We start from the raw sequence: 24,413 nt of genomic DNA, 5'->3' as shown, positions 1-24,413 counted from the left end.
TTGCCTTTGACACAGGTGAAAGCACTGTGCCCCCCCTTGATAGTGCCTCTCCTAGATCACATCCCACCCCATGGATCCTGATCTCCCTCATTACCAATGGTCCTAAAACAGTCACACATGCAGCTCAAAACTAGCCAGCACTCCCTGATCTTGAACCAAAGGTCGATGACGTCGAAAGCCCTGCAAGGACCTTTCATAAACCTTTGATCAACATGGCATCACAGTTACGCTGTAGTTTTGTTTTTGCTTGCTCTTTCTGAATCACTCAACCACTAATTTTAGCTGAGGCTTTAGATATTCTGCTGGGTTTGTAACTGATCTGAGTCAAAACTGTGCTGTACAGAACTGAAAAAAGAAAAACAGTTGAGCGCTGTGTCCAATAACATGATGGATAATTTAGGATCAGTTCTTTGAGAAGGCAGCACGTGGCGTAAGTTGCAGTGCACACTTGAAAGATTTTTCAACCTTTCAGCTGACTTAGTTACTTCAATAGAACTCATCTGTGCTTTCAAACAGAACACAACCACTGCCGCCGCCTTTGAAATTCTACAGTTTTTGCACTTACTGTATGTCTGCCATGATCAAACAGAGCTCTTTCCTTTAGTCACTACAGTGAACCTTAACATTTTGTAAAGGAGGGATTCTTGCAGACATAGATCAGTGATAGGCCTCAGTCTTGCCCTCCTAGCACTAATGGCAATAAATCTATAATGTGGGGGCCCTTCTCTCTGTTAATTCACTCACTGAAGCCGGTCAGGTTCCTTTGTTCCAAAATAACGATGGGGCACAGTAAATGAAACAGCGTATGACTGAAATCTTCCACAGAGACAACCAAGGTCGGCGGTGCCGCAGTCAGACTGATACTACAGCGCCTCAGCCTGCAGTAATATAATCGCGTGCATCTGACTCACCATCATGTTGAGGTGTGTAAAATAAAACAAACACACTGAGCTTAAATAGCGTGACCCCCGCCCCCCCAGTGACTATTCATTTCCAATGTAGTACCATGGACATTGTGAATTCCAAGAAAACAATGGACTGTATTTATTTGATGGTATCAATCAATTAATCAATCAATTAGTTAATCAAAATGGATGTGTCACAGCATGGCTTCAATCACATTGTCACAAAACACTGGACAGATTATGTTTTTCTGATGAAACTGAAAAGCCAGAACGCTGCTGACTGAATACAGAGACCCTGGCTTAGCTGGATGGATAAGCTTTGGTGGCCCATGGTAGGTTATAGGTAGGGGCTTTGAATCCAGCTGGGGCCAGAGGAAGGTATGAATCCATCACATGGACACATTTTATGCCTGATATTTCCATTGCTCTTACACACACTTGGAAATGAACAAACCAATTTTTTAAACAAATATTTGAATAATTCAGAGTATGAAATAATTTGAAAATGTACCAGGGAATTCGCTAATAGAACGTAATCAACACAATGACAAAAGACACAGAAAAATCAAGAAGGAGAAGGATTGGCAAAACCATTCACAGGCTTGAAGCAATAACCATAGGTAAGTGAGGGGAGTAATTAAGACCTTGCCTGTTTCATTGTCTATATTTACTTTTCATATTCTTACCCAGTGGCATAACCTTTGCTGCATAATTACTTTCTGAACAGCTGCCTCGTGCAGACAACTGCAGACCTGTTTGATAAAAACACAAAACATTGTGAGATGTTTTTATCATTGCAGTCTCCATCACACTGTCTGTGAGTAGGCCATTCTTCAAAGCTATATGTCTCAGTCAACCAGAGATAGAGATGCAGAGCTTGTGTCAAGAGAAACTTGTGCCTGTATCGTGCTTTTACTCTATGATATCCTCAACTGACCATGGAACATGGAGACAAAAAACAAAACACTTTACCATGTTGATCAAGGCCTCACTCCATCAAAGAGGCCATATATTTTACATTCAGTATGATGAGTTTCTCAAGGCTGCATTTGTACGTGTGTTAAGTAATCTGTTTAATTTCAGCCCCCAGTCTTAATTCAAGGGCCCTTCAGCCATGGTTATGTCTGCTCTTAAGTCACTGCATCTCAGCGTATTCATCTAATGTGGATATGAAATAACACATCAACACCATAGGAGGAGTGCTACCATCCACGCCTTAACCTCACAGCTGTTCTCTTCACGTTGTTATTGGAGATCTGAACAGACAGGGAGAAGCCGCTCAGCATTCTGTGGTGGAATTTGCTCTCTTCTACATGGAAACTCTGACTGGCACCACTGTGAGATTATCAACCGCTTTATGAAAAAAAAACAACAATATCTGTAACATATTCCGACAGATGAACTGCTGAACCACAGTGGCTGGTGGTGACACGACAGTGGTGTGTCCTAAACAAGCTGTCAGAAGGGTTTGTATGCGAGTGAGCGAGTGTGTGTGCGTGCGTGTATGTGTGTGTGTGTTTACACTCCAGTAATGACTCACTAGCCACATCAGAGACCACTGTGCCGAAAAATGAGAGAACTCCGCAGTTTCAAAAAGGAAACTGGTACTGATAGGAACTTCATGGTGACAAGTGTGACACAAAGAGCTATACGTGCATTTAATGCTCACACACACACACACACACATGCACACACGCGCGCACACACACACACACACACACACACACACACATACACACACACGCACACACGCACACACACACACACATTTTACTGAAAAACAACATGACATTATATTTCAAAACATGTTTATGTGTATCATAACTCCCCATGCTAGCACTGAATGCCAGAAAGCTATCCACAGCACCCTGGTGTGGAAGGTATTATTCTGTCATTCTGTTAGTGAAATAGCTGGATTTCATGTAATGTGTGCACGTGGCTGTTTATGCCAATCGGATCAGAGAATTTTCATTTGCCTTAATGAAGAGTAATGTAATGTTGTCTTGACTCTTCCAGGATGTTAAAGTGTACAGTGTAGTATATGTAATGCAAAACAATGCTGTTTTCAAAAAATGTACAGTTTGTTAAGATCTGTGACTCTTTGGAACCAAGTGAGCTGATGGTTGTAAAGTTCAGGCTAATATAGGAATCTGTCGTCCACATGTAGGTACTGAGACTTCTGCACTAGCTATTCAGAGTCAAAGTTTACAACCTGGGTTGATCTCACAATTGTTTTCCACACCAAACCAGTGTATGTTTAGTTTTCTAACATGGTCTGATCAGAATTCTCTATATTAATTTCTGCCACTAGATGGCGTAACATTTCCACGCCATTGAAAATCTAGCCACAGACCATGAAAGTTCCTTATTGATTTGGTGATTTCATAAATCAAACCAAATTGATAAATAGGCCAGAGGATGTCACAAACAATCAGATATCCAGAAACCAGAAATACCAGATGTGTACCTCATTTAAAACAAACAATTTTAGATGTGAGGTAAGACTTCAGTTGAGTACATAAAGGAATCCGTGGGCATGGAAACACTAGTCTATCCTACTGTGCACAGATGTTTCTCAAATCAAACAAATATAGAAGGACACCAAAACTCTCCCCTCTATCTACCGAAAATGTGTACTGTCCTCATCTGGTCAGACATGGTCAGTGAGCAACAAATAGCTTACCTTTGTTTGATGTTTAATCTGAACCAGTTTCAGCTGGTATCAGCTGGTTATCAAGCATCTGAAGATAGAAGACCTGTTATAAGCTGTATTTTTTTTACTAGATAATGTCTAGCGTGATCCCTCTGGATATGTGCATTCCACATGAAACTGTTTTGGTCACAAAAACAAAACCAATGTGTACTCAAAATAAATGATTGCAGCACAGTTTCAGTTTAAAAAAGAGTTCTCTGCCTTCCGTTTTTTGTTGCCCACCAGATGCCACTGGGAACAATTTTGAGAAACTACTTCATCTTTTCATGCCATTACATCTTGCCTCATCTTTTCATGTCATTTTTTGCTGGCATCAGCGTTGTCCAAACTCATTATGCATTGTAAACTACACAAAGTCTGTAAAAAGTTCAGGGCAAAGCACACCATGGCAAGGCTCAAAAGAGATTTAATACATGCATGCTAGCAAGATCTGACAGAGGATACATCAAAATAGTTACATACAGCCAGGCATGTTATGCAGTGCCTAACTGCTTTATACCTATGGTGTCAAAACTCATAGTGGGAGTGAATGGGATGATCCCAAACGCGGAAAGTCTCATGGTGATCGTAACCTTGCAAAAGTCACATGACAGCAGCGGAGTGGTGTAGAAGACACCAACAACTGCAATGGAATGCAACTCTTTTTTGCAAACCCCACAAAAATCACCCATCAGTGTAGATAGCATACCAGGGGTCCCGGGAAAGCTGAGAACATTTGCATGCACATGTGCATCCTAAGAGGTTGGTACGACAACAGGCCCTGGTAAATGGTCCTCAACAGTCACTTACTTCTTAGATCAACCATCTGATCATTGTCCTCCTGCTCCAGCGTTTTAAGGTGCATGGCGGAGTGCCAGGCCTGGATTCATAATAGTGCTGCAGAGGATAAGGGGGCTGCATCATCCCCTTTCAGTATTTACTGGATGAGCCAAATTAGTTGGGAGCCATGTTCACATAAGTGTAGGTGCACCAAGTTCTTAACTAGGAGCCTGTAGTGTTCACGCTTTGGTTATTCTAGTTCATGTGACAACTTTTCTACCCTATAGTTCTCCAAGTAACTGGACTCTTTCTGCACAAACTGAAAACTCTGTTCTAATGATAGAACATTCTGGCAATCTGCCATGCTGGGCCAACAGTGTCTTTCCATTTTGGGCAGAAAACACTGGAGTTATTCAGCCTGTGTCTGGCATGGCATGCTGATGTCCAGTACAGCAATAACGCAGGAGGCAAAATGCAAGATGAATTTCATTCACCAAACAGCAGGGGTCAGCATTGCTCATACATGTGAGTCTTCCCTCCACACCTCTCCGACACACAATGTGATTAAGTAGAAGGGGGCTTCCATCTCTATTGCAGGTTGAATAGTGAGACTGGATTAGTTGGTATGGTCAGCAGAAAAATGCACTCAGAGGTTGCAAGGCTCAAACAGGCAATCAGTGATGCTTACACCATCATTTTTCTGCTGGCAAGATTCTGCAGATCCAAAGGTATTTGTGCTTCTCTGCTTAGCCAGATATGGAGCATGGTGGAGGTAGTTTCTGGTACCTACCCAGGGGTGGGGTGGGGTGGGGGGCGGTAGAGGTGGGGCTGGGTTCAGTTGTGGGGGGTGGAACGCTGTCATGAATGTTTCAGATGTTTTCAACAGACAGGGAGCAGAGAGCACCCTTCAATCTGTGTAATTATAGTAGTTATGGTGAACCAAGTGGGACAACAATCAGGATTTTTTCTATCACTCGTTCTTTTTTGGAATATCCAAATAAATGTCAGGATAACCTTGCATACCAACAGTTACTTCATAGCATATGCAAAAACCTATTTAAACATGTTAATACATCTGTAATTGTTTTTTTTTTTTGGACTTTTTTTGTCTCTTTAATCGTGTTTACCGCTTTGTCTATTCGGCAGGTTTTACATACTCACAGGACCTCAATGGAAACAGCTTTATAAGCATGCAGATGAATACATGTAAATGTAAACTATCTTACTCTAATTAACAATTTTCAGATTGTCTGACAAAATCATTGAGTAAGACGTAAAGGTTAGCTAAAATATTTCTACAGCTCTGAGCTTCAGCTGAGTGGAGAAAGGGGTAAGGGAGTATGTTTTGACAGGATGAAACTGATGCCATGAAGATGTAGTGCCTCTCTCACTCTCTAGCCCCCTCTCTCTAGCTCCTTCTCTCTCTCTCTCTCCATCTGTCTGTCTCTCTCAGTCACCCTTTTAATATTTCTATCTCCCCTGTTCCCCTGTTCCCCCTCCCTCTCTGTCTCTCTCTGTCCCCATCTCCCTCCTTCTTTCTGTTCCTATCTCCTTCTCTCTCTCTCTCCCTATCTCTCCCTCCATCTCTCTCTCTCTCTCTCTCTCTCTAGGCAGCTGCTTCAGGCTTCTCTGAGGTTAAGTTATCACAGCAGGCTCTGCCCACTCTTTCACACAGCACAGACAGTCTCCGGAGACAAGCCTCTTCATTTAGAGGGGAATAAATACAGGGCTGCCAGTCTGATATGGGGCACACCACCCCTCCCCTCGCCCACGAGCTGAAATGGAGCCCTCTGTGGGAAGGCAGTGCTGGCAATTCCACTTTCTTTCTAATTAAAATTTTACTTAGTAGTTCCTTCTGTGCCTATTTAGCAATGTCACAAGAATGCACAATTAAGAGAGAATGAAATATAACTGGTTTCTGAGGGGGTAGCAATGTCAGCAGTCAAGCCTAAGCTTGTGTCAAGCTCAAGTTCCTATTAAAATCTACATGCACTCCCTCCCCCTGCGTTATGCAAGTCTGGGGAAGTGATCCTGAGAAGATAACAAGTAGGATAAAAGAGGAGCATAATCATACATGTGTTTCCATTACAATTTAATAGCTGTGTTTAATGCTGACATTGTTAACTACATCTCCCAAGACACACCAGTAGGTGGCAGCCACTCACACTGAAATGAAAGGAAAAGAAGTATGATGGTCTACATATTTCCTGTTTGCAACAGGCCCCATTCAGCCTTGAAGTGATAGTGTTTAATATATGACAGAAAATATGGAACCCATTTATTAAGATTGGTTCTTTTTTGGCAGTGAAAGTAAAAACGGACTGACCACTGACTTAACCACTGACCTTTCACTCAAGTCCCACAGCATCTCAACTTCTCCCCAAAACTACAGCACCACAGAACAATGTCTTCCTCCATGTTTTTGCACTTAAAGACTGCAGTATGTCTGCACTGAAACAAAAAAGGCATTTAAAAAAATGTTTATATATACACTAGAAAGCACATGTTAAAGTAGCAATGCACAATCAAATTTGATACTTTCTGAAAGTGGTATTTAAGTTTTAAGTGTCTCAATGTTTTTGTCAAAATAGCAGTGGTGCAAATTCAAGTACTTTCATAAATTGGCCTGAAGAACATACAAAACTAACAGAATCAAAGGTGTACAAAATTACAGGATGTGAACAATCCTACAGCAAAGTCTAAAAACACAGTTAATGCCATTCAGCAATATCATTATTAACAGGTACCCAATCCTGTACTCTGAACCTCTGCACATCCTGCACATATTTTGCACATAAAAGCATAAAGACTAAAGAACACAATGCCTCTCCCATCTTGGTACCTTCCACTTCATTATGTAAAAGCTTATTCTACCTCCCTGCCACACACATCAACCCCCTACATGATCTTCCCCGTGTGAGAGTCCAGTTGGTACAGGCCAAACGGCAATAACCCTCTCTCAGTAGCCTAATGTGCTGGGTATTATTGCATAGGTCCAGAAGGGGAGAGCACTGTCACTGTTAGACAGAGAGAGAAAGAAAGAGAACGAGAGACAGACAGAGGGGGAGAGAGGGGGGAGGGGGGAAGGAGTAATTCCCTCTTTCTATTCAAGATTTCCAAGCATCCCCAAATAAGGGAGGGGACAAAGGATGAACTGCTACAGGGGAGCCCAGTCCTTCCTTTACATGTGCTGACAGAGGACCCCCTCCATACATACCCACAGCCAAACCAAGACAGACACACACAGACACACACACACACACACACACACATACACACACACACAAACAGATCAGTACAGGAATCCCTCTCCTCACTCCCTGCTCAACTGGAGAGCATCATGTCCTCTTCTGGATCCACCAACCACAACAAGCGGCTGTCCTGTAAGTACGAAGCTCCTCACAGTGTGAAACTTTGGCCTGTTCACAGGGGAGGGACATTAAGGAGTTTAATCTGAGAAATCGTCTCTTGCTGTGCCTTCTAACTGTCCCGCTACTGCTCCTAAGTATAGTTAACATGTACTCACTGGATATCTGTGTAAATTTAGTTGCTGTACTTTTTAGTCTTTATAACTAAAATCACAGCCAACAGGACTTTTTATCTGCAAATATTTCTTAGCTGCAAAGTACTGTGTATTGTTTAATGTATAGAATAGTCAACTTTCAGATTCTTTCAACATCTGTATTTTGAGTGTGTTTTAAATTCCTGTGAAAATGTCTAGTCTGTGTAGGACCATCATGCTTTCATGCCTTTATAGTATGAGATCTTCAAGAACGCATGCAGTGGAACAAGAGATGTTATAAAGTTCTGTACAGTACTTTTCATTATTTGGTCTGATTACTTTTGTAGATCAGTAGAGCTTTTCAAAGCAAGACAAGAAAATTATTTGTGATTTTTTTTGTCAAAAGGACGAGAGAGTGAGAGAAAGACAGATTAAGAAAATGTGTTTGGGTGCATGAGACCAGTTAGATACCTGTTAAAATCACCAAATTACTGGTGTGAATAAAAAATGGACTAAACTGGTATATTTCACTGATCACCTCAGGATGTGAAAAAAGTTCTTACATGAGAGAAGGGATGGAGAAAGGTCTGCTATCAAGTGAAATAATGCCTACCCATCTGAGTTTAGAGTTTCAGAGAGAATGACAGTGACATGACATTTCTGAATTTATCGGAATCAACACTGGGCCAGTCCCAGCTGCAAGGTTTTTACAATCCACTGGTCTTGTATTTCTGCACTGGTAGCCATACAAACCTTCATTTAAAAGTGAAATTGAAGGGCTTTGTTTTTCTCTAGCTCTGAGCTGAAATTGATAGTTAAATGTCAATGCCAATGTAGAAATGCACCAGGAGCTGTGTGTGTTTTAAACAGCTATACCACCCTGTTTCAAAGCTTGCCATGGAATTCCCCTTGGGAGTAGGTGTGAATGTTGATCACTAGAAAAAGCTTCCCAGATAATGTTTTCAAGTAAACAAAGTGGGAAATTGTTTCCTTGCAGAAAGGCAAGGAATTGCATTTTGAACAGACAGGTAATTTCAAGGGCAATTAAATTGTAGGAAAACGTTAACTCTGTGTGATGAGTTGTTAGTCTGAAAGTATGACTTTAGGGCTTTACTGCTGGGGCACTGGCAGGTTGTGAAGTCTGCATCATCATTGACAAAAACAAAAGTTGCTAAAAAAAGTTTATATTTACAGTGAACCTTCAACACTCAGCTATTTCTCTTTGCTACATTCTGCATTTAACTGTATTAAACTGTGTATTTGATTGTGCAAGTCTCTTGTATTAAGACTATTAGACCCTGTTTTTATATTGTACGAGACTATGCATTTGACTGCATTAACTGTGTTAAACTGTAGGAATGTGTACTACACCGTGTTGGACCATATATTTGACTAGTGAGTCTGTGTTAGAACCTGCATTAGCGCGTGTAAAACTGCGTAGCTGACAATTAGATCTCTGCATTGGATTATATTAGATGTAGGTGGCAGCAGAAGTGTGGTTTGTGCGACTCAAATGGGGTGTGTAGCTCAGCACTCAGGGCCACACAGAGCCTTACATAACTGTCTTTGTCACATAGGCCCTATGTGGGGAGGGCACAAGATCTATGACACCAGACAGCAAGGATGGGTTGGAGTTCCACGCTGCCTGTGGGGCATCCTAAAAGTGGACTCCAGCACAGCATGCTGCTGGCACCTTTCAACACACATCTCTCAGCACGCACATAGAGCTCTGCACTGAGCATGCTCAGTAAGTTTACTGGGCTTTGGCAGTTTGATGAAGAGCATGACACTGTTATCATTTAGAATGTGCCCCTTTACACAGACTGCCCCTGGACAGCACTGAAAAAACATCCTGTCCTGATATGGTGTCAGGCCCACGTTGATTTTGGTCATATTGTATTGTGTAAGAACTGATGATAATGAATTGAGAAGCTTTCACACTGCACTGTATAGTGTTTAAGCCCTGTTTATCTTAAAGAGGAATCGCACAGACAAAGTCAATAGCAACCAGGGCAATCCTTTTAAGTGCAGCCATCCTAATGGGTGACACAGACCCAGGATCATTAAAGATGGGTCTAATAAAGGTGACCCGATGCTTTTACAGCCACAGTGGCAGTGTCACTTTTAGAAAGAGTGAAAAAAAATCTTGCTCTTGCACGAAATCTCTTTTTTTCAGGCTTATTCCTGCGCTGGCTAATCCACTCAGACTTAATCCTGTGACCGACAGGGACATCAGGTACCCATGCCTGTGCTCCCTAATTCTCATGGTAGGACAACGTCTGGCACTGACTGTCAGATGCCGCCCCTTGCCCTGCCATCGGGCATTTCCTCGTGATCGTGTAATATGCTCGCTCAGAGACAGAGGAACAGAACTCGTTAGAGTAGATGGGGTAAAAAAGAGATTTGATAAAAAAACGTGTATGCAGAGACCGCTACAAGATCTGTAGATAAATAAACGCGTAAATATTTCAATTCACCCCTTTGAGAATTTTTAGTTTTCATAAATTGAAATAATGTCAATCTCTTTGAAGGACTAATGCAATTTAAGCATGGTTTAAGTTTTTTTTTCCTTTGTTAATGAAATTCAGTTCCTGTACTGAGTGCTAATTGAGGGAGGTTTTGAAAGATCACATGCAATACCTTCAGACTTGGAGCTCAGCGTGGGAACCGAGGTCCGGGGGGGTGGGGTGCTATCGGTGTGAATGAGACTTGGGTGGTTGTGGCACAGTGGGTCAGTCAAAGGATAGCTCTGCTACTGTAGCGTGCAGAGTTACTTTATTTTAGGTATGAGGCAAAGAGGCTTGCATATTGAATGGTTGCTGGGGCCAAGTGCACAGATCCTGTGAGAATGGATCATTGTTTATGCTTGCCCTTGACTTAAGTGGTCAGAGGCTCTGTTTGGGAATTGAAGATAGGGTAGTGTGTTTGATGGACTCCATTCGTCACTTCAAAACAACAAGAGTACACAGCACTGGTGTGTTACAACACGCTTAATTCTACCAATTACATTTCATCTTTATTTCATGTAGTCCAGCCTGAGAACAGTGTTTCATGTGACACTCCGGTGAAATCAGAGTAAAACTTAAACTTTGCATTTCCTCAGAGAAGCAACTCATGCTTGCACATTCCAAAATAGGAATAGGTTGGACTGTACACACAGGAATATAAATTCTTGAGATGTCCGTTGTCCACCATGTTTTTTAAAGCCAGTCCAAGTTGGATTATATGACTGTGCAGGGATGTCACAGGGGCAGGGGCAGGGGCTTGGAGCGGTGCCTCAAATCAAACTCCCATCAGACTAATTGTGTCCAACTAGCCTGATGCAGTTTAAAGCTTCCTGTGATGTTCACCCATTGTCTGCAAGGAGATGGAAGGGCCCCCAGAAACAAACAGCCATTGTTGAGGAGCGGGTTAGTAATGATGTCATGGTGTGAGTAGCTGGTAGTATTTCACTGTGTCTCTGCTGAGGCCATGAATAATTTACTCCCCTCTCATTACTGGAATGCTTCCAAGACAGGAGCTTCAAACTGGAGATAGTCCATAAATAAAACATCTAAAAGTAAAGGAAAATAAGAGATAGTCAATAGCTGTGTCAGACACAGCAGTCTACAGAGAGAGGGGAGGTCTAAGCTAACATTATCATTGCTCTCCAACCGCTCAGTCATGTTCACAGTTCATAATCAAAGAGATTTTCTTTGGTCATAAGGCCCTGTGTATTGTCACTGTTATCACCACTATTGAGCACATGAATATACACAGATATATATGTGATTACCTGTGAGATAATTTTATGCTTTTGTGACAGCTGACACAGAGAGATGGAGGAGTGAATGTTGTGGTGGGTGCAGACAGACAGACAGACATTCAGACAGAAATGTTCAATACTTGAGATGGAATTGGTTAGACTCATGAATCTGCGTGGAGACAGCAAGCCGACAAATGGATTAAGGATTTCAGCATGTTTGAGAATGTCAGATGGGATCACACTAACGGACAGACAGACTATATTACAGACACTCAGACTCAGGAGTTGGGGCAAGGAAAAGGACTGAAGGAAGGCCGGACAGGTTGAGGATTTCAATTCAAGATTTCAAGGACATACAGATAGACAGACAAACAAACAGGGGGTTGGCAGATTCCCAATGGAATCAAAAAGATAGCACACGTATTCCAGGCGGGGACAGCAGCGCGACAGGTAAGTCTACAGGTCTCTGTTAGGGCATGCATTCACGCTCCCAGCAGAGTAGTTTATAAAGTGGGGATTCCTGGAGAGGGTAATCCTCTTCACACAGATCAGAACAGCATGTGCCTAGGGCAGTGAGCCCAGGAATATACTATGAGAGAGAGAGAGAGAGAGAGAGAGAGAGAGAGAAAGGGAAGGAGGGGGAAAATGGCATCCTTGAAAATCTGTTTGCAGCTCATAATAACATAAATTTCTGCAAGTTCCCATGTAAGATGTAAGCTTCAAGATACTGAAGGCAAAATATTGCCTCCGTGGCTGAAGGGTACATTGATTTTGGCACTGTCTGGCAATGGAGAAAAGATTGGAATCAGACTGAGTAACTAAACTGATCTCAGAGCATAATTGTCATCTTCTTTCCCCTAATATTGGAAAGGCAGCTTCCATTTCAAGGACAGACTTCTTCACATGCTTAACTAAACCAGCATGACATCATGTCTCATTATGTTGACCCCTCTTCAAAGGGGTCATTACCTCACCCTCATGATACCTATCCCTTAAGTGGAAATACCGTTTGTCTCAACGCAAATGCTGACATCTCATTATGTCATATAAAAAAGGCTTTTTCAATGAGGTCACCAAACTCTTATTCAAACTCAATAACTTTTTCATTGACCAGCAATTGATTGGCGTCTGGTCGGTTCCCACAAGCAAGGACGTTGCCCTGATTAGTTCAATGTAAGGAGCAACAGCATGCTTGAATGCTTAATGATGGTGTGTACAATTGGCTGCTTAGAGTTGACACAGGAAGAAACTGAGGACTAATGAGTTGCCCTGTTCATACCAATTCCGATGAAATCACATCAACAGTCTCACAATCTCCTTGAGTCCTGTGACTATGCTGAACCAAAGCAGAGACAGCCCTGAGATGGATTTGGTTCAACTTTTACCAATTCATAAGGGCAACCTGCATGTCTGAAACACTTGTGGGCACATTCTACAGGTCTGGTCCTGGATCTCATCAGCGTTGGTTCTGGCACATAAAATGCAGTCTTGCCCTTTAAGAGGGTAATTCTCTCATGCTGTTCCAGCTAACAGAGGAAAAAATTACTGAGACACTCCCTGACCTGACAGTAGCATTAAGCCGGTTCACAAAGCCTCCGTGATAAATCACATTAATGACAGTCATAAAGCACAGCCATGTGGGCACTCATCTTACATAACAAGAAAACCCTCCTGTTACACACAGAGAGGTTTTGAATCCTTTGACAGCACAGTCTCTACTCCACCTGTCAGGACGGAGCAGGAGGCTGTTACTCAAAGAAGCAAAAGGACCATGGTTGTTAGAACTACAGACAGCTGTGGCCCTTGAAAAAAAGATAATTGCTATTTGTAGTTGCTGAGCATAACTTGTCAGATTAATCTACTATAATCTCAACTAACACCTTCTTTTAATTGGAATAAGCACCTCTTAAGTGGTTTATGAACAGCTAATATTTCGTCAGTCTGAAGAATGTCATTTAGCAAGTATCTGCTATGGACTCAAAGGGGCTTTACACATGGATACTGACATTTACCATGACAGGAGAATAAACATGCTTTTAGACACTTTAGGCAGATTGGCTGTGGATTCTCAGAACACTAAAATCCAGTCAGTGCGTTCTGGTGTGACGTGGTTCTGCACTTTCAACAGTCTGTGGAAAGAGAAAGAGAGAGACTTTTAATGGCTTTTACAGAGGGATGCAACCTTGCTGTGCCATTGGGAAAGCTGGAGTTCACACACATGTACTGCTCTGTTTTAACCAACTTTACCCAGAAAGTCCTCAGAGTCTGAATGACAAGGCCTGGTGCTCTGACCATTGACCTGGGCATAAAGGAGCACAGATTTATCAGTCTCACAGACTCCCACACTACACAGGCATTGCTATGTAACACTATCTTTTTTCACCTCAAGCAGATGTACTGCAACAAGCTGAAGGGATTTAGAGGAGACGCACAGCTATCATATAAGATGGCTACTCTGTAATGTCACACAAAGGACATTCAAGAAACGGTTATATTCATGGGACAATTACAAAGTGTTTGTTTCAAGGTATTTGGCAGAACAGTTACTGGGTGCCTCTACTTACAACCACAGCTAAATGTGGTCTCACACCCAGTTTACATACCTCTGAATTGAGTCAGCATTTGGAGTGAGACCAGAACTGACAGTACACAAGGAAATAGCTCCTTTCATCTAGAGCAACACAACAGTGCCATTATTGTGTGACCTGTAGCTGAAATACTGAGCTTTTCAACGTGCTTCCTGCCCAGAGTGCTCCCTGCCCTGGCCCCCTGTGGCCATACTCTTGTCACTGAGCTTACCACACTCTTGTCTGCACAACCACCCCCCTGCTCTGCTATACGAGAAAAAGAAAAAAATCCCAGCTCTTTTGCTGCCTGGTACACCTAGGCTTCGGTTTCAGCAAATCACCACTTCCACTGGAGACCTCAGTGAAGCCAGTTTTAAAAGGCAAACATTTTTTCACTCTAGTGGCAGGTTTGCCCTCTTTGCCTCTTGAATATGTACTGTACGTAACTGGCAGGGCAAGTGGATGGTCAGACAACAGTCGTGAATGAGGTCAGAATAAAATTATACCTCAATGACTACACAGGACCAGACGACAGATTGACTAGAGTCTGCCATCCACCCAGTTAAACATCCTCATCTCTCTCAACCTGTTTCTCCTTGAACTGTCGAGTCAATGGAGTGTTTAGTCATTCTGAACACCGAGCAAACTGTGTCCTCCTGTGATGTTCAGGTTGCACTGTCTTCAATGCACTTAATTTATTCAACAGACGTGCCTCTGATATAGGTCTAATTACATATCTACATATGCTTATGAGAGTGGGTTTCAATGAACATTCAAGTTCTTAAAGTCTCTTTATTACCTGGTGTCTCACCTGAAAGTACCCACAGCAGATTCCTTGGAAAGTTTCATTCATTGAATATTCATTGCAGAGATTCATTGGAAACACTTTTACACCCTACCAGAGAAAATTATGAATATGTATGAATAACAGTAGAATACAATAAAGATTGTTTTTGACTGTGAAGTAGAGGTACATTGCTTGTTCTGTCAGCGTGGAATTGACACCTGCAGTTGGAATTTAAAGAATTCTCCCTTGTAGGAAAGATACACACTGCAGGCAGGACTGCAATTAAAAACGCAGAAAACATCACCTTCTCAGATGGCTTTTTGCCGATAGGCCCCAATCTCCTCAGAAACGATGCATATCAGCGCATTGCCCGAGTGATCCAATGTTTCTTTTTTTTTATCCAGGACACTCAGTCACATGCCTTATGTAATGGTAATGTCACTGTCCTTACAATGCTTTCTGAGGAGTCACACAGCGATAGTCTGTTTATTCCATTCTTATGTAAGTACTGATGGCCCGAAATGTGACCTTCAAGGCAGGGCTGAGGTACGAGCAAAGCTGTAACAAGAGGTCATAAAAATTAAGATTAAGTCAGTGGAAAATTGCTTCAAAAATTCACTACCACCAACAGGTTCACAAGAACTATGGGAGCTGCATGTACCTTCAAGAGTGAACGGGAATACTGTTCTCCTGGCACTAAGCAAGCACAGCTGCAGAGAACAGAGCCCAGAGGAGACAAAGGGATGAAGAGGAAAGACTATAACAGGGAAAGAATGGGACAGGTGAGAGGAGAGGTAAAAGAGGAAGAGGTGCATGGAGAGAAGAAAAGAGGAGAAAACATGAACAAATGAAGAGAGTGAGAATAGCATCGGGGAAAAGGGAGCAGAGGGAAAGGCTACGACCACTAGTCCACCAGAGCCACCTATCAGGTCCTTGCTCTACAGTGCATATCAAAATGTCTGAGATCTACATCTGCCCACCTACAAAGCATTATCCAAAACACTAATACAGTATACTAATGAAATGAGAGACAGGTAGAAAGGGCCAGAGCAAGGTAAAGTTACCAACATTATCTCCCTCTCTATCTGTACTTTGATTACCTAAAGACAACAAATTTTACTCTCTGAAGCAATAGGCTAACATGCAGATTCCGCCACCCAGGGTATGGAATTTATATAAGCTGTTTCACTGTATCATCATCAGAGGGCTGCCCATGGCCTGGTGTCACAGCGCAGACCCTGTGTGACTGGAAGACCCTAGCATTGCCGCTGTCACCCAGGCTGCCCTTGGGTTGACGTTTCTGCTTCTCCCAGCACAAGCTCTCCCTGCAGGGATTAAGTTGGTCTGACAGGGCTAGCTTGCACTGCCTAAAATAGAAGATCAGCACGCTTCCTTCTGCTTCCGCTGGATATGCAAGAAACTTGAAAAAAAAACCCATAAAGACGGCAATGGGTTTCCATATCTATTCTCATCTGCAGGGCCTCATCTGAGGACCTTCTTCACTTTTTTGAGTGAAAGGTTACAAAATCACAAATTACACTTAAAAAAAAACATTGTACCTCATTTCAGTTTCCCACAAGACAGTGAATAGGTGATAGCATCTACCAAGAGGCACTGTGGCACTTGGAGGAGGGCTTCTAGTACCTCTAGTACTATGCTGACCCTCTCTAGTACTGTACCGTATTGAAATATTGAACACTCCAAACATCCATCTCCCTGTAGTCGTGGATCACTGGGGTGTTACTCACCAAGGGTTCAATGCCCCACTTCCTCGGCAGTACTGAGGTGGGAAACTCTACAACACATCTGTTACACATGTACAAAAAAACATTGAGTTTGGCAATGCCTTATGATGGAATGAGGGCAGCAATGGAGTGACCCAGATGCAAGCCTTTTTCATCTCTCCCTCTATGTCCTGTGTGGTCTACAGATGCCTCTTGCTGCCTGCTTGTCTCTCTCTTCTGCGCTCTATCATTGAGACTCATCAGATGTTTAAAGCTATTTTTAACACTGCCAGCTTGTCACCTTATTTATTGCCTGTGGCTCTATCCATCCTATCTGTTGTAAGTTATAGCCTTTGTAAATGGAGAATACATTCCAAGCCATAACAATCAGACCCCAGCCATACAAATGCAGTTCCCATTCACAGCGTGGCTTAGATGTTCTTTACATTACTCCCAATTTAGCTTGACTGCTAAAGCACCATCCAATTAGACAAAGCCCTGGCTGCAGAGTCTAATCGGGCTCAAATCCTGGAGAGCCTGACACAGAGTGGTTCAATATATCGACGGGTGGATGGAGGAGGATGTACTCTGCATCCCTGCATCTGGCACTATTGTTTAAATTCTCTCTGCTAACTGATTTTATCCACACCGCACTTTAAATCCACGAGCTCCCCTTGCTGTTCACTCACCATAGAGCCACAGAATTATCAGGGATACCTTCAAGGTTTTGCAAAAAAGGCTTTGCATTCAAATGCTCCGGGAGAATGATTTCACAGGTCTCTCTTGTGGTTCTTGCACACTGCTTACAGTTGGTTCAGTCATTCATCTGCTATGTCCATCTCGGGCTGGTAGCAGTGCAACCCAGGGTCATGCTGAATAGCACTCATTCACACAGCCCTCTCCTCAGCTCTGGTATGTGGCAGACAAAGGATGGACGAACATTTTATGTTTCTTTTCCAACACCAGTGATTGGCTCAAATGTGTTTTAATCACTGAAATCCCATTTGTCCTTCAGCATAGCTAGATATTCTCTGTAGGTGATAGTGAATATTTCTGGATTAACAGACAGAGCAGGGACAGAGAGGTTGATCTCTCTCATAATGGATGCTTTTGACTGGACTGTTGAACTGATGTTACTAACGTTAAAATGCTCTGACAGCAAGAAACCACACACACACACACACACACACACACACACACACACACACACACACACACACAAAACATGTTTCTAAGTTACATATGTCTTGTGTGGATTTCTGCTGGCAATACAGATTCCTGTGTAAGTGTCCTTAGATGTTTCATAATACAGGCTCCTGTGTGAACCTCAGTGGATCTCTGACAGGACAGACCCCATTGCGTCTCAGTGGATCTATGCAGTGATGTTGGAATTGTAATTAAATCGGACAGTGACAAATTTCCTGAAATAATTATTCATTATGTAAGAATAATTCCTTGTAATGAATACCAAATTCAAAAAATGGCATTTGTACGTAACCCCCAACCAACCCCATGCCCCGCCTAAAAGAAAAAACAAAGTTCCAAAAGGTTACTACCCCAAGCAAACAGCTTTTGTAACTACAATGACAGCAGCCTCCCATAACCACCATACCAATACACAAATACACCATTTTCCCTATTTTCCCACCAGCCTCCTGCCAGAGGCTGGGGTCTGGCGGGGGGTGGGGCATGGTCCAAGGGGTCTCTCTCGAGTCCAAGAGAAACCTGCTGAATGAGACATCATGAAGTTACACAACCCTGTCAGGCTGAGTGGAGTGAGAGGGTGCCCCCCCTCCCCTCAGTAAAGACAAATATGCCTGGAGGAGCAGTTCTGGCTCCCCCATGAATATCCATCTCTCTGTCTCTCTCTCTCTATGATTCCCTACCCCCTCTTGCTCCTCTCTGTCACTGGACCTTGCCTCACCCTTACACTCCCTCTCCCTGTCTCCTTCCCTCTGCGCCTGATAACCTTTCTCATTCTCTCTCTTTCTCACTCTTCCTTTCCTCCTTTCTTCCCCCTTTGTTCTTCTGTATCACCTTTCACTCTCTGTCTCACAATGGAGTGGCACTTTCCCTTAGCACATGCTAGTGACAGGAGAATATGATTGCCTATATTCTGGACTGTAAACTGACAGACAGATTATGCAAAATGAGTGGAAACTGATATGGATTGACTCATACATGGCTTCAGCCATCCCCCTTTTTAAAGAATGGATGGGATATGAGGAAAGGCATCAGGTTACAGAAGTCATGTTGATTCACTTCCTTGTTGGGCAGATATAAATGTGATCAAGGCAGGGCTTGGAGGCACACGTTGTCCACGTACAATGCCACATGTTTTTGTTTTTTTTTTTTGCACAAACAAAAGCACACTAAAGAGATCCTTCACTCCAGTCTGGCATCTGCTAGGTGGTATCTGTTTATAGAAGCAGTATCCACCTGTGCAGGAATGTGGGACAGTGAGGAATGGTGCAGTATGCTGGGAACATTTGACTTTGGCAGCAACCCCCCCACCGAATCCACTCTACCCTCCTCGACCTCTTGGGGGATTCACATTGATTTCCTTTCTCAGAAGATGGTGTTAGCCACAAGCTGTCCCTGACAGCCCCAGTCAAAAAATCAAAGACATTCAACCTTGTGATATTGCAGTGCTGACCCTGCAATATGAACTGTAAACCAGGCATTTTTGAGCTTTACAGTTCAAGATCTGGGTGGTGGAAAGGGGTGAGGGGTGGGGGGTGGGGAGGTTTAAATGAAGAAAAAGGAGAGCAAGAGGGGAACAAGCAAGCAATCATTTAAAGCACCGCTACTGATGCCCCTGATGTTTGGTCTTATTGTCTCCGGCCTGTGCTTCTGCCCCCTTCTGGTTATAAAGAGTAATGACGTTGTCTACTATGAACTAAGGTCAGCGGCTTTTGTTGTGCCTTCATTTACATTGTCACTCAAAAAAAAAACCTTATACAAAATATTCGAGCTGACATCACATGTTTTAAGAAGGGCACATGTTTGTCTGCACCACCCATTGACAATAGGGACTACAGCAATAGGGGTACCACCTAAGGACATAACTGGCATTTCAGAGAAAACACTGTGCATTCCAAAATTAAAAAAATCAAAAAAAGTACACTAAACTAAAAAAATACCAGAAGCACAAGGGAGTGAGGGATTCATATTGTCTTTTTCCTTTAGAGAGGTCACCTCTGGTGGGATACGTAAACATATTCATGAACTTATTTTCTGTCTAGCATTCACGTATGATACAAAGCGTGAGTGGATATGTTTTAAGTGTAAGTGACAGGTCAGTGCATCAAGGTGTCTGCCAAATGGAAGTATTACATTTCATGCTAATAGGTCTTCTCTGCTGAAAGCAGAGCCCTCACCTGGAAATATCTTTCCCCGCTGAAGAAATGCATATCAAAGAGTAAAAGCCATTCGATATCTACAGTAAGCAGCTTGATATGACCCTTGCCATTTTATGGTAGATCATCCTTTCAAGGTGAGACCTGAAATTCTCACGACGTTGTTGCATTGCTGCAACAAAGAGATGGTGCTGTAAGTTGTCACTGGTTTGAGAGAGTGCTGGGTATTCTCTGGGTTCTGTGACGGTGGAAAGTCTGAGCGGCTAGAGGGCAGAGGATTTGGCTGTGTGACTAACCCCTGTCCTGTCGCTCTGCTTTCCAGCGGAGACGGAGCACGCACAGAGGGTCCTGGACATGGATGCGGCCCAAAACATGAAGCTGAGGGAGAGACAGCGCTTCTTCGAGGAGGTCTTCCAGCACGACGTGGATGTATACCTGTCTACTGCCCACCTGCAGATCGACCACAAGAGACGTCAGTGCAGAAATGAGAAAACACCTGATCACCAACTTCACACAGTGACAACTTGTGCATGTATTGATACTGACAATGTAGCAAATTAGCTGCTGTGGTGCAAACCGTACATGTTGATGGACATGTTCCAGCATTTAACGGCCAATATAAAGGCATAGTGTATTCAACACACGCAGTGTGCCCTGTGCTCAGGTCTAGTACAAACTTAAGTCTCACTGACTCCTGTAGGACACCACAAAAAGATTAACATACAGATAACTGAAGTGCCATGAACGGAAAGAATAAAACACAGGTCAGAAAGAAATGCAGGAGGTTATATGATCACACCAACATTGCATGATGATCCGAATGCGTTATGCCACGGAGACGTGACCACACCATCTCTCTCATCTCCATTTAAGCAGCCCCCATCGGCAGTATTTCCTCCATGGAAGTCAACGTGGACATTCTGGAGCAGATGGAACTCATGGACATCACTGACCACGAGGCGCTGGATGTCTTCCTCAACTCCAGTGGCAGTGAAGATGTGCTCACCTCTCCTTTGCCAGGTAGGCCAGCCCCAGTCCTGCCCCATTTGCCATGCAAGCACTGTGTGTGCAGGAAAGGGCTACCAATCAGCATCCATCTCACACAGAGCTGGCGCCTTCAGCCTTCCCCTTGGAATTCGGGAAGGAATCTTGGCCTTCTTTGGATGATGGGGCTCCATACTTTTATGTCATGATGATGAAGCTCTTAGGAAAGAAGAACAAAAGACAGACAGTGAGAGATTTGTGTTGTCTCTGCACAGTAAGGCAATTACCTCCTGGGGACCAGACATACAGTGGATCTAAAAAGTACACACACCCTTTCAAAAGGGTTCTTGATTGAAATCTGAAATCAAGACAAGCAAAGTCAGATTTTTTTTAGCTTTATTTACACATTGTAACCAACAATATCTAAGTGAAAATCAAATGCCTCGGTTTTTCAAAAAAATATTAAAAACGAAAACCTTTGACTGTGTTGACTACATTAATCTGGACACTTTTAAATTAATAGTTGGACGAAGCACCTTTTGCTTCCATAACTGCAGTGAGTCTGTTTGGATACGTCTCTATCAAGTTCTCACATCTACATTTTGCAATTTTGTCCCATTCTTCTTTGCAGTAGAGTTTAATTTCACTTAAATTGCGAGGGGATAATTTATGAACAGCTCTCTTCAGGTCAGTGTAAAGATTTTCAATGGGGTTGACGTCAGGGCTCTGACTGGGCCAACCAGGACATTGAACTGCCTTTTTTCAGGAATTCCACTGTGGATTTGGCTGGGTGCTTTGAGTCACTGTTATGCTGAATGGTGAAATTCTTCCCCATCTTAAGTTTTTTCACAGAGGGTAGGAGGTTCTTCTCTAAACTCCTTTGGTATTTTGTTCTATTCATTTTCCCCTCTATCCTCACCAGAGCTCCCGTCCCTTCAGAAGAGAAACAGCCCCATAGCATGATGCTGCCAGCACTCTGCTTGACAATAGGGACAGTTTTCCTAGACTTTGTTGGCTTTGCACTAAACATCGTTTGGAATTATGGCCAAAAAGTTCGACCTTAGACTTTTCAGACCACTACACCTTTTCCCATATGGCAACAGGCGATGCAGAGTGTCTTTTTTAATAATTCAGACTGGATTCAGACTAGATTTTTGTGACAAGTGGCTTCCATCTTGCCACCCCAGCCTGCAGCCCTAGAATTATGCAGAAACACATGAAATTGCATATACGCATATGGTGGCCTGTCCTTGCCATGAAGTTTTTAATCCATTTCTTGATTATGGTTTTTATTGTGTTCCGTGACACATTTTTAAGGCCTGTGATATCTTTTTATAACCCTCTCCTGATCTATACCTTTCAACAATTTGATCTTGAAAATGTTTTGGTAGCTCCATGTTGCCCATGGTTGTTTCCTTACACTGACATGCATCACTTCAATTGATTACAGGTGATGTCAATTCGCTTTGGGCACGGTTTGGATGGTGAAAAGTTAGATCTGACCACAGTTACAACTCCCATTATAAAGTGTGTGTGAAGTTATGCAAAAAATTGTTTTTCTTATTAATATTCAAAAATGTATTGTCTTTTCTTTTTACATTGATGTGGCGGGTTACTAATTATGATATACTCTACGTAAAATCTGATTTATGGGGTTTTTACTTCAGGCCTCAAGGCAATAAAAACGTGAAATTTAGAAATGGTATGTAGACTTTCTAGGTCTGCTTTATGTATCCAGCTAATTGATTAAGCACAACCATCTTGGTAAAATTTCTCCCTACAATTCCTTTTTGGCCAGAAGTAGATGACGACGACTGCGGTGAAAACGATGAAAAGTTATACAAGGATGGGCTCTCCCTGCCAGTGCCTAATGGCTGTCACAAAATGAAGTCTCGCATGTCGTCCACCTCCTCTGGTTCTACTGACCCCTACAGCCTGGACACCAGTGAAGAGGGGGTGGAAACTCCCGTCATCCAATCAGATGATGAGGAGGTGCAGGCTGACACCCTTCTGCTGATGACCACACCCTCAGGCAAGGATGAAGAGGAGGAGGAGGAGGAGGAGAAGGACCTGGCAGTCCAGTTGCCATAGCAGCATAATCACAGACCCTAGTCCCTCTCCAGCCACATGGCGAAGAGGGAGAGGTTTTCCTGATAGACCCTAAAACAGGACACTACACTCTTCCTTTTTGGGAGAAAGGACAGGAGAAGGGAGGCCCCCAGCAAACTCCTGTGGTTGGGCCTTCATCATTATATTTTTTTCCCTCTATTGACACTTAAATTTACAATTCACCATAGCACTAAACAAAACACATTTCCCTGTTTTTCTCTTTATTGACCATGTTAGGTTGTAATAACTTGCTTGTGTTTTCTGTTACTCTTCTTCTTTCTTTTTTATATGCTAAGCTGTAACTGTGGCAACATTCCTTTTTTATTTGGTTCACCACCAGTAAGGTGCCAAGGTCTGTTAAGATATATATGTGCTCCACATTCACAGATATTTGACATGTGTGTTCTCAGAGGTAAGGGGTCATGAAGATGTTTTATATGTTTCCACACCCTTGGAAGAAACTGCCAAGTTGTTCAATATGTAGAAATCCAACACTTCTTGGCAGGTATGTAATAACACATGTGGTGTGCAGAGCAAACATTTAACTTTGGTAATAACCATATGCATAAAATATTACTGAAATATATCCACCACCCAACCCATCTCTACTTTCTGGGTGTCTTGACTCATGAGACCAGGTTATGCGTTGAGATGTCTGGTGTCAAGTAACACATAATGACAATGCAATCTGTATAAAAAATACAACTCAGCACAGACGTTACATAAAAAAGCAAACATCTATTTGTACTAACTCAAATTCCTGAATTATATTAGAAACACTTTATTTCCCACAGTAGAAACAATTTCCTTTGTTGCAGGAAACAGGATGATGTGCCGACACATGATGTGCTGACTGTACTGAACGTGTATTTATTAGAACATAAACAACACTACAAAACTGTTCTCTGATAACAGGAAAACCACAGAAACAGTTCATTAGAGGCATCATACAAAAATATTTTTGTGCTTGTTATCATGAGGGATATTACAAAAAGGGTAATCTTCAGATCACAGTGTACATACCTTGAGATGACTAGATACATAACAAATTCCTAAAACTAATTTAGGGAGTTCATCTGAATCCTTGAAAACTACCAGCAATGCCTAAATTCATTCTCAAGTATGGCCTACAGTAGACAAGTTTTTAACAGTTAGAGGACAGTCAGGCTCATTGCTAGAGGGTCTTTAGGCTATTTCTGGAGTACAACTTCAAAGGTGTATTTTCAGCAGGCCACTAACAAAATACCTCCTCTGAAATG

At 42.6% G+C, this 24,413-nt stretch overlaps 1 protein-coding gene across 1 annotated transcript; it reads left to right on the top strand.

Moving 5' to 3' along the window:
* The first annotated feature begins 7,656 nt into the window (after window positions 1-7,656).
* Window positions 7,657-23,136, top strand: LOC118780362 (dysbindin-like). The gene is made up of 4 exons (XM_036532810.1): window positions 7,657-7,760; window positions 20,384-20,533; window positions 20,938-21,095; window positions 22,882-23,136. Exons 1-4 carry the CDS (start codon window positions 7,718-7,720, stop codon window positions 23,134-23,136), a joined length of 606 nt encoding a protein of 201 aa, XP_036388703.1. The 5' UTR covers window positions 7,657-7,717.
* The last annotated feature ends 1,277 nt before the right edge of the window (window positions 23,137-24,413 follow it).

Source organism: Megalops cyprinoides, chromosome 7 (assembly GCF_013368585.1).
Source record: "Megalops cyprinoides isolate fMegCyp1 chromosome 7, fMegCyp1.pri, whole genome shotgun sequence".
NCBI lineage: Eukaryota > Metazoa > Chordata > Actinopteri > Elopiformes > Megalopidae > Megalops > Megalops cyprinoides.
Note: the sequence above shows the minus strand (reverse complement) of the source record. Positions and strands in the feature narration are given on the sequence as shown.

Excerpts from the sequence above, each read along its gene's own strand:
- LOC118780362 (XM_036532810.1), top strand. The coding sequence starts at position 7,718 with ATGTCCTCTTCTGGATCCACCAACCACAACAAGCGGCTGTCCT. Across the intron at positions 7,761-20,383 it reads CCACAACAAGCGGCTGTCCT|CGGAGACGGAGCACGCACAG; the intron begins GTAAGTACGAAG and ends TCTGCTTTCCAG. Across the intron at positions 21,096-22,881 it reads TGCCAGGTAGGCCAGCCCCA|TTATACAAGGATGGGCTCTC; the intron begins GTCCTGCCCCAT and ends AACGATGAAAAG.